Source organism: Panthera onca, chromosome B1 (assembly GCF_046562875.1).
Source record: "Panthera onca isolate mPanOnc1 chromosome B1, mPanOnc1 haplotype 2, whole genome shotgun sequence".
Classification (NCBI taxonomy): domain Eukaryota; kingdom Metazoa; phylum Chordata; class Mammalia; order Carnivora; family Felidae; genus Panthera; species Panthera onca.
Window position 1 is genome coordinate 63,240,171 of NC_138342.1, and position 14,329 is coordinate 63,254,499.

Sequence of the window (14,329 nt, forward strand, 5' to 3'; positions counted from 1 at the left end):
AATTGAGTAAATGCTGTTGGAAAAATGGTGCCAATTAACTTGTTCGACATAGGGTTGCCACAAACTTTCAAAATGTAGTGTCTGTAAAGTACAATAAAGTGAAGCTTAAGAAAATGAGGTATGTCTGTATGTACCATGGAATGTTATTCAGTCTTAAGAAGGAAGGAAATTTGACACATGCTATATGTAACATGTATGGACCTTGAAGACATTATGCTAAATGAAGTAAACCAGTTGACAAAGGATACTCTATGATCCCACTTATTTGAGGTACCAAGAGCCATCCTGTTCATAGAGACAGACAGTAGAACGGTGATTCACTTGATTGCAATATTCCACTTTATTGTGGTGGTTCTGGAACTGAACATGCAAAATCTCTAAAGTGTGCCAGGGGATGGGGAAAGGGAGAATGGGGAAAGTAGTGTTTAATGGGTTCATAGTTTTAATTTTTTGAGAGAAAGAGAGCGTGAGTGGGAGAGGGGGAGAGGGGCAGAGAGAGAGAGAGAATCTCAAGCAGGCTCCACGCCTAATGTGGACCCCGCTGCGGGGCTTTATCTCACGACTGTCAGATTATGACCTGAACTAAAATCAAGAGTTAGCTGCTCAACTGACTGAGCCACACAGGCGCCCCTTATGTATGTATGTATGTATGTATGTATGTATGTATGTATCTATGTATTTATTTAAAATCCAAGTTAGTTAGCATATAGTGCAACAATGATTTCAGGAGTAGATTCCTTAATGCCCCTTTCCCATTTAGCCCATCCCCCCCTCCCACAACCCCTCCAGTAACCCTCTGTTTGTTCTCCATACTTAAGAGTCTCTTATGTTTTTGTCCCCCTCCCTGTTTTTATATTATTTTTGCTTCCTTTCCCTTATGTTCATCTGTTTTGCATCTTAAAGTCATATGAGTGAAGTCATATGATTTTTGTCTTTCTCTGACTGACTAATTTCATTTAGCATAATACCCTCTAGTTGCATCCACATAGTTGCAGATGGCAATATTTCATTCTTTTTGATTGCCGAGTAATACTCCATTGTATATATATATATATATATATATACACACCACATCTTCTTTATCCATTCATCCATCGACAGGTGCCCTACTTTTAGACAAGAAAGATGGAAAAAGTTCTGGAGGTAGATGGTGGTGAGAGTTGCACAAAAATGAGAATGTACTTAATACCACTGAACTGTATACTTCAAAATAATTACAGTGGTAAATTTTTTGTATTTTCAGCACAGTTTTTAAAAAATTACAGAGGAAAGAAAAGAGGAAATGTTACATACTGTTATTTATTTGTATGACATTTTTGAGAAGACAAAACTATACAGTGACATATCAGGGTTTGCGAGGGTAGCAGTGGCTAAGAGATCACATCAGGAAGTTTTTTCTGTATCCTGTATTATGGTGGTTACTCAATTGTATGTGTGAGTTACAATGTGTGCAACTGTACACCTAAAAAAGGCCAATTTAACTGCTTTTTAATCTTGACGTCTTTCGTATGTATAGAAGTAGTATGTATAAATTTATAACTATTGAAGTCTGAATTTAGTGGGATACAAACATGGAATAGTTTCCTCCATTTTCTTATTGTGCCATGGGTATGATTTCCTTTCTGTGTTCCCTTCCCTGGCACATTAGATAGATCTCATAGTTTCCAGTGACTGTCAGTAATTACAAGTGCAGTCTGATGCAGTTCAGAACTCTAATCTCCCATGCAAAGATTTCCCTTGCTCAGTTTGGAACCAGGTTTTTATTGTTCATGTGATCTGATGTGAGGAGGGCTTATGAAGTCTTCACTCACAAAACCTCCCACTCTAGACCTTAGAGTTCTGCAATGACTTGATTCACTTCTGAGATACTTTGCCCCAATCTGTTTCTCAGGCCTGACTACCCTGGGGTATTAAGGCAGGAAAGGCACATGCCTCTGCTTATCTGCCTGAATTTGTTGCCCCCACTTGATCATTGCTGCTTCTCTGGCCAGCCCTTATTGGTTTGAGGTCTTTAATACCACATGTTCAGCCCACTAGTCTCCCCTTCTGACAGGTGCCCCCCTCATCTCCACAGAGTAGCTTCTTGGAGCCTTGCCTCCCCTCACTTGGCCTGCTTCTACTTAGGTAGGTGTTGATTATAATAGCACCTTTTTGGCGGCCTTAATTGTTGGTATCTTTCTTTAGAATATAGGGTATTAAATGCCTTTTTTTGCTTTCATATTTAGGACCTGATAATCAGTCCTGAAGAAACTTCCAGAAAAGCCCCATGCAACATCTTCTTCCAAACACATATCTAAGCTTACAACAGCTGTTAAAACAGTTGCTAAGCATTTTCCCTACTGTTACTTTAAATGGCAATGCAATTCTTAGCCTGACAAAACATTTTTTTTTGCTTCATCTGCATAGTAGATGGATACATAGTAGGATACCAGAAATCTCTCAGCACCCAACAAAGCTTTCTGTTAACCAAACAAAACAAAAATCTTTTTCATCGCACAAAAATTAATGGCTTTTTTTTGCCCATTCACTTCCTCAAACATCCTTCAGTCTGTCTTCCACATCAGGGGTTTGCAAACTGGCCTGGGGACCATTTCTAGCTCTCCACGTGTTTTGTAAGTAGCGTTTTGTTGGAACACAGGTGCAGTCATTCATTTGTGTATTGTCTATGGCTTCTTTCTTGCTAAAATAGCAGAATTGAGTAGTTGCAACACAGACTGTTTGGCCTGCAAAGCCCCAAATATTTACCGTCTGACCATTTATAGAGAAAGTTTGCCAACTGTTTTACGCATACCCTTCCTCTAGAATTCTTTGTAAGACATTGATCAGATATACCATTTGTCTGCTGAGAAACATTGAATAGCTTCTCACTGCTCGCAGTTCTAAATAAAATCTTTATCTTTATATTCACATCTCTTTGTAGTCTCGAATCACTACATCAGTTTCAAATTTAGCATTTCTTGCTATTTTCAGGGAAGCAGGCTAAAGTCTGGAGTTACCAATTGGCAGCTTACAGGCTGAATTAGGTCCCCAAACTTATTTTATTGGTCCTGGATAGTGGTTTTGTTTTGTTTTCTTGAATCAGCATTTAAAAACTAGATGATATCACAAAGAACTTCAGATTTCTGGTTCTTGACAAGTCAGGGATTCTGGTAACAGTGGACCCACAGCCCTCAGTGTAACAGTTTATTAGTGTCGAGTAGCTTACTATCTCCTCCATATGGAGTGTTGCTATCCACCTCTGCACAGCCTGTGTCACACAGGTGTTGTAGACATATGCACTCAAACCTAGGCCTCTTTCAATCCTGCACATTACCTGGTCTGGCCACTGTAGGCATTTGAGTTTGAATTTGCAACCCTAGGCCCAGATATAATGAGTCACTTAATGGTAACCTGTTCTACCTTGTTATCACATTAGCTCATGCTGCTCCTTCTGCCTGGAAGATCCTCATTGTTCCTCAAAACTTTTCATCTTTTAAGACTAACTTAATCTTTAAGCCCGTGTATCACCTTCTTTGGGTAGCCTTCTCTGTCAAAGTCCATCACTTCTTCCTCTGTGCCCTTGTAGAACGTTGTTCATATAGTTAGAGTGTCACCTGTGATGTCGTATTTTGGTGACCAGATTCTAAGCTCCCTGAGGGCAAGTTTTGATTCTTACTCACCTTTCTGTTTCTAGCTTTCAGGATGATGATGGACAGAGTGGGGGCCAAGAAAGGGTTGCTGAATGATAGGGTGTAACCACCTAAAAGCTTGGAGGGTAGTAAAGGATTCATTTGGCAGAAAGAAAAATTCATATTTTTCCCACTTAAATGCATATTCTTTTCCGTTAAGTATTTCACTTAGTTTCCTCTTTTTCAGCTCTTAGTTTATAACAAACTTCTTTTGTATTTTCCCAAAACTTATACTTCATCTTTCGTAAGAATTACCAACACTTAAAAACTGTGTCCAAGGTAGAGGAAATGGGGTTCAGATTTACATTTCTCTGCCTTTAGAGCTCATGAACATAGCTGCTGAGCCACTACTTACCAGGGTGTGTGCACTTGGATAAGTTAACAAAGTTTTCCAAGTCTGTTTCTTTTCTTTTTCTTAAAGTTTTTATTTATTTTGAGAGAGAGAGAGAGAGAGAGAGAGAGAGAGAGAGAGAGAGAATCCCAAGCAGACTGATAGCACAGACCTGACGTGGAACTCAGTCCCACCAACCACGAGATCATGACCTGAGCGTAAATCAAGAGTCAGACACTCCACTGACTGAGCCCCCCAGGAGCCCTCTAGGTCTCAGTTTCTAATGGTAAGAGAGCAATTGCAGTAGTTCCTATTTCAAAGGATTCTTAGGAGAAATGAATGAGAATGTTTAATGCTTAGAATAGAGCCTGGCTCAGAGAATTTACTCAATAAATAGAGCTGCTCAATCAATCAATTATTATTATTACTTTCCTTAATGTTGTATAGAGGACACACAGATTATCTTCCTTTCCTTGGTTTAGACTGTAAGGAGTCATGGTTATTAAGAGGATTGGCCCATCTGCAGAATCTTAGAACATTGCATTTGGAAGAGATTTGGGAGGCCAGATGTTCTAACAAGTGCTTTCCAAAGGAGCAGTCCTCTTTACAGTTTCCACTTAGAGATGATCATACATTTAGAGGCTGTCAGAACATTTATAGTGACAGTAGTTGGCCACTTTAGGAGGATCATGTGATTGTTTAAAAATCATGTATATGTATTTTGCTTGTGTGTGTATTTTCTTTTTATCCTCTGTAAAAGGTAAAAAATTCAGCCAGATTATTTTCCTACACTGTAGTCCTTAGTCTTCCAAAATATTTTAAGACTTACCTTTTGGCTAGCAGTTCTCAAAAGTGTGACTAGGGATCCCTTTTAGCTGACACACTTTTTTCAGAAGCCTCTCTTCTCTCTTCCCCTTTCTTTTAATCAGATAATCCATGAAGCCTGTGAAAGCATAGGGTAATTTTTTTGTGTGCTTCTGTGCAGTTTTCTGGAGTGAGGTTTCATGACCCAAAAAAGTTTAAGAGTCATTGCTTGGGCGGGGCAGAGTTAAGATGGAGCTAAGATGGCTGCATCGTAGGAGGACCCTAGGCTTGCCTTGTCCTCCTTGAACACAGCTAGGTAATTCTGAAATCATTCTGAATACTCAAGAAATTGACCTGAGGACTGATAGAACAAACTCCACAATTAGAGGGAGAGAAGAGGCTGCTTGGAGGAAGGTAGGAAGTGTGGATACCTGGTTTAGGAGAGAAATGTATCTGATCAAAGGTACTGCAGAGGGGAGGGAGTCCTGGTTGTGGAGAAAGGCCAGAGAGAGAGAGAGTGGAACACACAGGGATAAATACAAAAACACTTCCCCAAAGCCATTGGCTGGGAAAAGGAGAGGGGCTGAATTTTGAGTTTTTGCAGCCAATGGAGCTCCAAGACTGGAGTTTCAAAGGTCCCCAGGCTTGGCTGTAATAAAGACCTGAGGATGCTGTCCTACTCCTGGAGTGGAGGCAGGCAAACAACCCAGGGCAAGCTGTGCAATCTGAAGATCACCTAAGGAGTGGGGAGGGACTGTGAGTACATTTTGGAGCGCATCTGTGAGAGGTGGCATTGCCTGTCCAGGGACAAAAGAACTGGTGGGCACCATTTCACTCCCCCAACCCCTCAGCATAAAACAACTTCAGTAAACAGCACAGTGCCAACATTGGCTGCCTAACCCGCTGAACACCAAGTCCCGCCCACCCTGCGCTCTGCTGGTACTGCTTTTCTGGGGTAGGTTTGCCTAACGACCGGTGCCAGCGGGACCCCTCCCCGAGAAGACCAGCACAAACCCCCACACCCACTATGTCTGCTGACCATAGAGTTCTGTAAAGGTTCAAGTCTAGTAGAAATGGCATCAGGTCTCTTTTAGCAAGCTGACTAGAGCACACCTGGTTAAAACTTGCCACATTTCTGGCTAAGGTCCAAATGCTCCCCACTGCAGCCAAGGAGAAACTCTGCAGAGAGAGGACTGACCTGAGGGATGGAGCAGCCATAACACAGCAGCAGAGTGCACGCAGCACACGCCAGAGACACTTCTTGAAGTGCTAGGCCCTGAAAATTAGATTCCCTCTTCTTCATAAAGCCATTACTCTCAGGATCAGGAAACATTACAGGCTTTCATAATACACAGAAGACAGAGACGAAATGCCAAGATGGAGGAATTTGTCTCAAAAGAAAAAACAAGAAAAGGTCACAGCCAGGGATCTAATACATCTCCCGAGGCCAGGGAAACAAAAGCAAAAACAGACTACTGGGACTTACATCAAGATAAAAAGCTTCTGCACAGGAAGGAAAACTGTGAACAAAACCAAAAGGCAAACTTTGGAATGGAAAAAGGTATTTGCAAATGACATACCTGGTAAGGGGCTAGTATCCAAGATCTGTAAAGAACTTCTCAAACTCAACATCCAAAAAACAATCCAATTAAAAAATGGGCAGAGGATGGGGTGCCTGGGTGGTTCAGTCAGTTAAACGCCTGACTTCGGCTTAGGTCATGATCTTGCAGTTTGTGAGTTTGAGCCCTGTATTGGGCTCTCTGCTGTCAGCACGATGTCCGCTTCAGATACTCTGTCTCCCTCTCTCTCTGCCCCTCCCCTACTCTCTCTCTCTTTTTCAAAAATAAATATTTTTTTAAAAAATGAGCAGAAGACATGAATAGACATTTTTCCAAAGAAGCATACAGATGGCTAACAGACACATGAAAAGATGTTCAACATCACTCATCATCGGGGAAATGCAAATCAATACCACAATGAGATATCACCTCACACCTGTCAGAATGGCTAAAATTAACAACACAGGAAATAGATGTTGACAAGGATGCTGAAAAAGGGGAACCCTCTTGCACCGTTGGTGGGAATGCAAACTGGTGCAGCTACTCTGAAAAACACATGGAGGTTCCTCAGAAAGTTAAAAATAGAACTACCCTTTGATCCAGCAATTGCACTAGCCCGTTTTACCTAGAGGATACAAAAATACTGATTTGAAGGGATACATGCACCTGGATATTTACAGCAGCATATCAACAATAGCCAAGTTATGGAAAGAGCCCAAATGTCTATTGACTGATGAATGGATAAAGAAGATGTGTACATACACACACACACACACACACACACACACACACACACACACACACACACACACACAATGGGATATTACTCAGCCATCAAAAAGAATGGAATCTTGCCATTTGTAAGGATGTGGATGGAGCTAGAGAGTATTATGCCAAGTGAAATAAGTCAGTCACATGTGATTTCACTCATTTGTGGAACTTAAAACAGGTGGGGGCACCTGTGTGGCTCAGTAGGTCGAGGTCTGACTTCAGCTCAGGTCATGACCTCATGGTTCATGGGTTCGAGCCCCACTTTGAGCTCTGTAGAGAATGCTCAGAGCCTGGAGCCTGCTGCTGATGCTGTGTTTCCCTCTCTCTGCCCCTTTCCTGCTCATGCCCTGTTTCTCAAAAATAAATGTTAAAAAAAAAATTTAAAAAGAACAACAGATGAGCATAGGGGAAAGAAAAAGAGAGGCAATGCAGAAAACAGACTGTTAACTATGGAGAACAAACTGAGGGCTGCTGGACTGGAGTTGGGGGGGGGATGGGCTAAATGAGTGATGGGCATTAAGTGAGGGCACTTGTTGAGATGAGCACTGGGTGTTATATGTAAGTGATGAATCACTAAGTTCTACACCTGAAACTACTATTACACTGATGTTAACCAATTGGAATTTAAAAACCTGGAAAAAAAATCGTTGCCTTAGACACTTTCATGAATACAGTTTGCCTTGCATACATCTGCATCTCAAAGGGATGAAAAAATGGTCAGGAACAGCAGATTTTTAGTTTCTCATAATTGTAGAAACTCATGGAGACAGGTTAGGAATTGCATGGAAAGATGAAAATCTGATAGTAAAAGCAAAGAGAGTCACAGAGTTCACCTCCACCCAAACATCTTTGGTAAATCTTCCTTCTCGTCTGCTTAGGGAATTATTTCTGACATAATAAGGGAGGGATGTTAAGCAGAAGTAGGATTCAGAATTTTCATTTCTTGACACCATGTGTGCTACAGAATGAGAAATAACTGTCTTGCCCTATAGTGAACAGTCTTTAGCTAAACCTGGATAATATTGTGACTATTAGATATTCAAATACACACATATGCACATATGCAAATACAGTGCTTACCATAGTCAAGGTCCACCAGTCCCATTTTTTTTCTTTCCTGCTGTACCAAGTCTTATGCTCTGATATTGAGAATCTAACAGATAATACCATCTCCTCAAAATGGTTCATCCTTGCCTTTTTGCATGAGAATATTGTATGAGAGCACCATGGAAGTGCAGAGTAACAGATATTGGTAGAGAAGCTTGCAAATGTTGCTTTCCTGAGTTCTCTCTAGATTACTGTCAGCCCAAGTACATTTCCTGTGCAAGTTTTGATAAAATTCATGCATGCATACATTTTTTTTTTTTGGTCCATAATTATCTTAGCATCAGTAGCCAATTAAGTAATCATAGTTAGGGATGTGTGGGTGGCTCAGTTGGTTAAGCCGACTTCAGTTCAGGTCATGATCTTGCGGTTTGTGGGTTCGAGCCCTTTGTCGGGCTCTGTGCTGACAGCTCAAAGACAGGAGCCTGCTTTGGATTCTGTGTCTCCCTGTCTCTCTGCCCCTCCCCCACTCATGCTCTGTCTCTTTGCCTCTCTCTCAAAAATAAATAAACATTAAAGAAATTAAAAAAATAACAAGTTATTATGTAAATCATATATATAATATATAATATATATATTTCATAATATATTTAATTTTTCATAATTTTGTGTAATATCTAAAAGAAAAGGTAAAATGAAGTGTTATGGTTATAAATATATTTTAAAATTCCACAGAGGATACAGTACTAAAGATTAGAGGTGCTAAAATTTGGACAAAAATGTAAACTATGTTTATTTTTAAAAAAATTTTTTTTTTTAACGTTTTATTTATTTTTGAGACAGAGAGAGACAGAGCATGAACGGGGGAGGGGCAGAGAGAGAGGGAGACCCAGAATCAGAAGCAGGCTCCAGGCTCTGAGCCGTCAGCCCAGAGCCTGATGTGGGGCTCGAACTCATGGACCGTGAGATCGTGACCTGAGCCGAAGTCGGACTCTTAACCGACTGAGCCACCCAGGCGCCCCAACTATGTTTAAAAACCTTTTTACATATTTTAGAACTTAATGAAATCATTGAAGGTATCCTAGTTCTGAAAGTTGCTGAGGAAGTCTTTGTTTTATATTTCTAAAGCACATGTTGCATTTGTGTAGCATTTTATTTTAGTTTACTGTAGGCAGTATAAGTCTACAGAAAGTATAGTTGAGTTTAGTGTATTATAGATAGTATAACAATGTAGAGCATAACTTAATAGTTATTAAATAATAAAAAAAATATGTTGGACATCTTGCTTTTTCTTGTATCTATTACTTTCCTAAATTTAAGGTAGCTGTAGGTCTTTAACAAAGGGTGAATGAACTTACTAGAGCCGTAACTGTTACCTCAGTGGATGATAGAAAGGACAATTTGATTAATGTGGAGAATAAGGTTTTTGTTTTGATTTAAATTTTTTTTTAATGCTTATTTTTGAGAGAGAGAGAGACAGAGTACAAGCGGGGGAGGGTCAGAGAGTGAGGGAGACACAGAATTGGAAGCAGGCTCTAGGCTCTGAGCTGTCAGCACAGAGCCAGATGCACAGCTTGAACTCACGAATGGCGAGATCATGACCTGAGCCGAAATCAGATGCCTAACTGACTGACCCACCCAGGCACCCCATTTCTTTTAATTTTTTTTCAATGACTGATTTGATTTTTAACATAGCAAATGTAAGGTGCCTTTTCTGCCAGTGAACTACTTGATTCACTGCAGATTAAAATCTGTAAATTCTGTGGACTTCATAAGGTGAATTAAGCATTGCTTGATTTTTTTTTTTCCTATTAGAACTCCCACTTAAGGATTGGCATAAAGTGAAAATTCCTCCAATAATGTCCAAACCTTCTCATTTAGAGTTTGGTATTGCATCATGTTCAAGTGAGTGTCAAATAAATGTTGTCTGTTGGTAATGAGAATAATTTTTTCATGAGGAATTCTCTTTATGCTTATTACCCAGCACATTTCTTGCAATGGTCTCAGAGTCGTTGGAAAACAGAAACCTTGCTTGAACTTGAACTGTTACCATGTGATTTTTGCCAGTTATGCTATTATGAGTTTTACACGAATTTTAAAAAATTGATTCATTTGACAAAGCTTAAAATCCTTTAAACACTGGGATGGAATATAACTAATTTAAGTAGTGTATTTTAGAAGAGTAACATGCATTGAATTTGAATGATAAACACAGGGACTTTACAAATTTAGGAGCTAGGTTTTGGAGTTTTATGAGTAGTGCTTGTTCAGTATATATTTACTTACTGTAATTTTTGTTGAGTAGTGGGATAATTATTGCCACATAGAGTGTTACCATAGCATACTGAAAATGTCTCTGTAGCAGATATGTGAAATGTAAGTGTGTGTGTTAAGTAGTTTTATTTTGTATTCCTGAAAGCATGAACTTCTAAACATTTTCTTAGTTTCCTGTAAAAGTAAATTAATAAAAAAACTTCAAGAGGAAGTATCACTAATTCCTTGGGAGTAGGGATCAGGGGATGGTATATTCTGCCTCAGGATGTGCTTTGGGGAAATTACTTGGAAATTAAGGAGTCTCAAGTAGAACAACTTCAAAATACTTTACTATGACATGTTCCATAAGATAATTAAGTCTTGACATGTAAGGACATGTGAATGTAGCATTCTAAAAGAAGAGTTACAGAAACTTTTTCTTCCAGAGTAAGGTCTTTTAATAGATAGTTCGCATTAGTTGAATATTTGAAAGACACTGCCTAAAATAAATACTGATGCAATTACTAAAAGTTGTATTGTCTTCTCACTTTCACATTATTAATGTTATATATCCTTTTCTTTCAGCTCGATATGCCAAGTGACCAGATAGTGGCGAATCTGCAAGCAGTTATCAGTGAAGTTTGTAAGCACAGACCACTCAGTTTGGGTGAGTGGTTTGCTTGGGTAGACTTCCCTATAGCTCTGTGTTTCTTTAGAAATGTAAAATATTGGGGTGCCTGGGTGGCTCAGTTGGTTAAGCATCCGACTCTTGATTTTGGCATAAGTCATGATTTCATGGTTCATGGGATTGAACCTTTCATCGGGCTCTGTACTGACAGCATGGAGCCTGTTTGGGATTCTGCCCGCCCCCCCGCTACCCCCCCCCCCCCACCTCTCTCTCTCTCTCTCTCTCTCTCTCTCTCTCAAAATAAATAGATAAATAAACTTTAAAAAAGTGTAAAATACTAAGAAAACAATCAAGCTGATAAGCAAGTACAATATACAACAGCAGTAGTATTTTCAGGGATTAAATAAATAAAATTTAATTCTCCAAAGGATTCCTAATTACCTTATTAACATGTTGTAGTTGTTTGGATAAGAGACCTCTTTAACATGAATAAGAAACATATCACGAAATCTTTGTAAATTCCCACATTATTTCTATCATTAAATGTAATAAACTTTGAAAGAAAACTGTAACTGATCGCCTTAAACTTACGTAGTGTTAAATAGAAACTAAAATCATTTATGAAATATTTTGAGTCCAGACCATTCACTTTGTCACTGGCATTAGCAATTGTCTTTCTTAATCTTACCTACATTAGAAAAGAACAAAGTTTTTAATTATGTCCTGAGAGACATTTCTTACAAACAGTGATTCATGGAGAGCAGTGAAACTTGATTGAGATATGGAAGCTGTTTAATAGGCTAGGAACACCTACAGTGTCCTTATTATTCCATTATGTGCTGTGCATAGTCTGTGCATATTTCTCTCCTGGCTGGTTGCAGCCAAAAAAAGGGTTCATTACACTCAATAGACTCTTCATTTATAGACTTAGCCTTATAGGACTCTGTCAGGTTTAGTTTTATAACCAAGTGTATAATTAAAACACAATCTTAAGCTATTTTTTTATCTCTTTGGGAGTTAAACACACTGGTGAATAAATACCTCATTTGTTAATTCTGCTGTCATAGATATGGCCATAGTACTTAGTAATTGTATGTGTACACATTCTTATATTCCATGGAGCAGTTTGATTGCAGTATAGGATCTTCTGAGGCTGTCACAGGAGTGGAATGATGGACAGTAAATCTCGAAAACCAATGTATACTCTTTTGTCATTTTTTTAATTGAAGTGTAATTGACCTACAATATTGTTTTAGTTTCATGTGTACAATGTAGTGATTCAACATTTGTATATGTTGCAAATTGATCACCACATAAGTCTAGTTACCATCTGTCACCATACAAGGTTAATAGACCATTATTGACTGTACCCCTTGTGCTGTACATTACATCCCCATGACTTATTTATTTCATAACTGAATGTTTGTATCTCTTGATCCCCTTCACCCACTTTGCCCCCTCCCCTCATACTCTTCCCCTCCTGGCAACCACCACTCTGTTCTCTGTATCTATGAGACTGGGTTTGCTTTGGTTTTGTCAGTTTGTTTTGTTTTTTTCAGAGTTTACTTATAAGTGAAATCATTGATATTTGTCTTTCTGACTCATTTCACTTAGCATAATACCCTCAAGTCCATTAATGTCACAAATAGTAAGATTTCATTCTTTAATATGTCTGAATAGTATTGTAGTATTCCGTTGTGGTGTGTGTGTGTATGTGTGTACCCCCCATCTTTATTCATTCATGTATAGATGGTCACTTAGGTTGTTTCCATATCTTGGCTATTGTACATAATGCCACAAGGAACATAGGGGTGCATATATCTTTTGATACTAGTGTGTTCATTTTCTTCAGATCGATACTGAAAAGTTGAATTGCTAGATCATATGGTTGTCTGTTTCTGATTTTTTGAGGAATCCCCATACTGTTTTCCAGGGTCTGCACAAATTTGCATTCCCACCAACAGTGCATGAGAGTTCCCTTTTTCTCCACATCCTTGCCAACACTTGTTATTTTTGATAATAGCCATTCTGACAGGTATGAGATGATAACTCATTGTGGTTTTAATTTTCATTTCCCTGGTGATTAATGATGTTGAGCATCTTTGGTGCCTGTTGGCCATGAAATGGGAAAATGTCTAGATTCTCTGCCCAATTTTATTTTTATTTTTTTTTCAATATATGAAGTTTATTGTCAAATTGGTTTCCATACAACACCCAGTGCTCATCCCAAAAGGTGCCCTCCTCAATACCCATCACCCACCCTCCCCTCCTTCCCACCCCCCATCAACCCTCAGTTTGTTCTCAGTTTTTAAGAGTCTCTTATGCTTTGGCTCTCTCCCACTCTAACCTCCTTTTTTTTTTTTTTTTTTTTTTCCCCCTTCCCCTCCCGATGGGTTTCTGTTAAGTTTCTCAGGATCCACATAGGAGTGAAAACATATGGTATCTGTCTTTCTCTGTATGGCTTATTTCACTTAGCATCACACTCTCCAGTTCCATCCACGTTGCTACAAAGGGCCATATTTCGTTCTTTCTCATTGCCATGTAGTACTCCATTGTGTATATAAACCACAATTTCTTTATCCATTCATCAGTTGATGGACATTTAAGCTCTTTCCATAATTTGGCTATTGTTGAGAGTGCTGCTATGAACATTGGGGTACAAGTGCCCCTATGCATCAGCACTCCTGTATCCCTTGGGTAAATTCCTAGCAGTGCTATTGCTGGGTCATAGGGTAGGTCTATTTTTAATTTTCTGAGGAACCTCCACACTGCTTTCCAGAGCGGCTGCACCAATTTGCATTCCCACCAACAGTGCAAGAGGATTCCCGTTTCTCCACATCCTCTCCAGCATCTATAGTCTCCTGATTTGTTCATTTTGGCGACTCTGACTGGTGTGAGGTGATATCTGAGTGTGGTTTTGATTTGTATTTCCCTGATGAAGAGCAACGTTGAGCATCTTTTCATGTGCCTGTTGGCCATCCGGATGTTCTTTAGAGAAGTGTCTATTCATATTTTCTGCCCATTTCTTCACTGGGTTATTTGTTTTTCGGGTGTGGAGTTTGGTGAGCTCTTTATAGATTTTGGATACTAGCCCTTTGTCCGATATGTCATTTGCAAATATCTTTTCCCATTCCGTTGGTTGCCTTTTAGTTTTGTTGGTTGTTTCCTTTGCTGTACAGAAGCTTTTTATCTTCATAAGGTCCCAGTAGTTCATTTTTGCTTTTTAATTCCCTTGCCTTTGGGGATGTGTCGAGTAAGAGATTGCTACGGC

At 39.3% G+C, this 14,329-nt stretch overlaps 1 protein-coding gene across 4 annotated transcripts in view; it reads left to right on the top strand.

Annotated features, from left to right (window-relative positions):
* Positions 1-14,329, top strand: part of MRPL1 (mitochondrial ribosomal protein L1) — a 98,671-nt gene that overhangs the window by 76,677 nt on the left and 7,665 nt on the right. For all 4 annotated transcript variants that reach the window (XR_013555235.2, XM_060654812.1, XM_060654811.3 and 1 more), the window contains one exon: positions 11,016-11,097. Coding sequence is in view for 3 of the 4 variants with exons in the window: in XM_060654812.1 (XP_060510795.1) it covers positions 11,016-11,097 (82 nt within the window). In the remaining variant the exon portion in view is untranslated. The remainder of the gene's footprint in view (positions 1-11,015; positions 11,098-14,329) is intronic.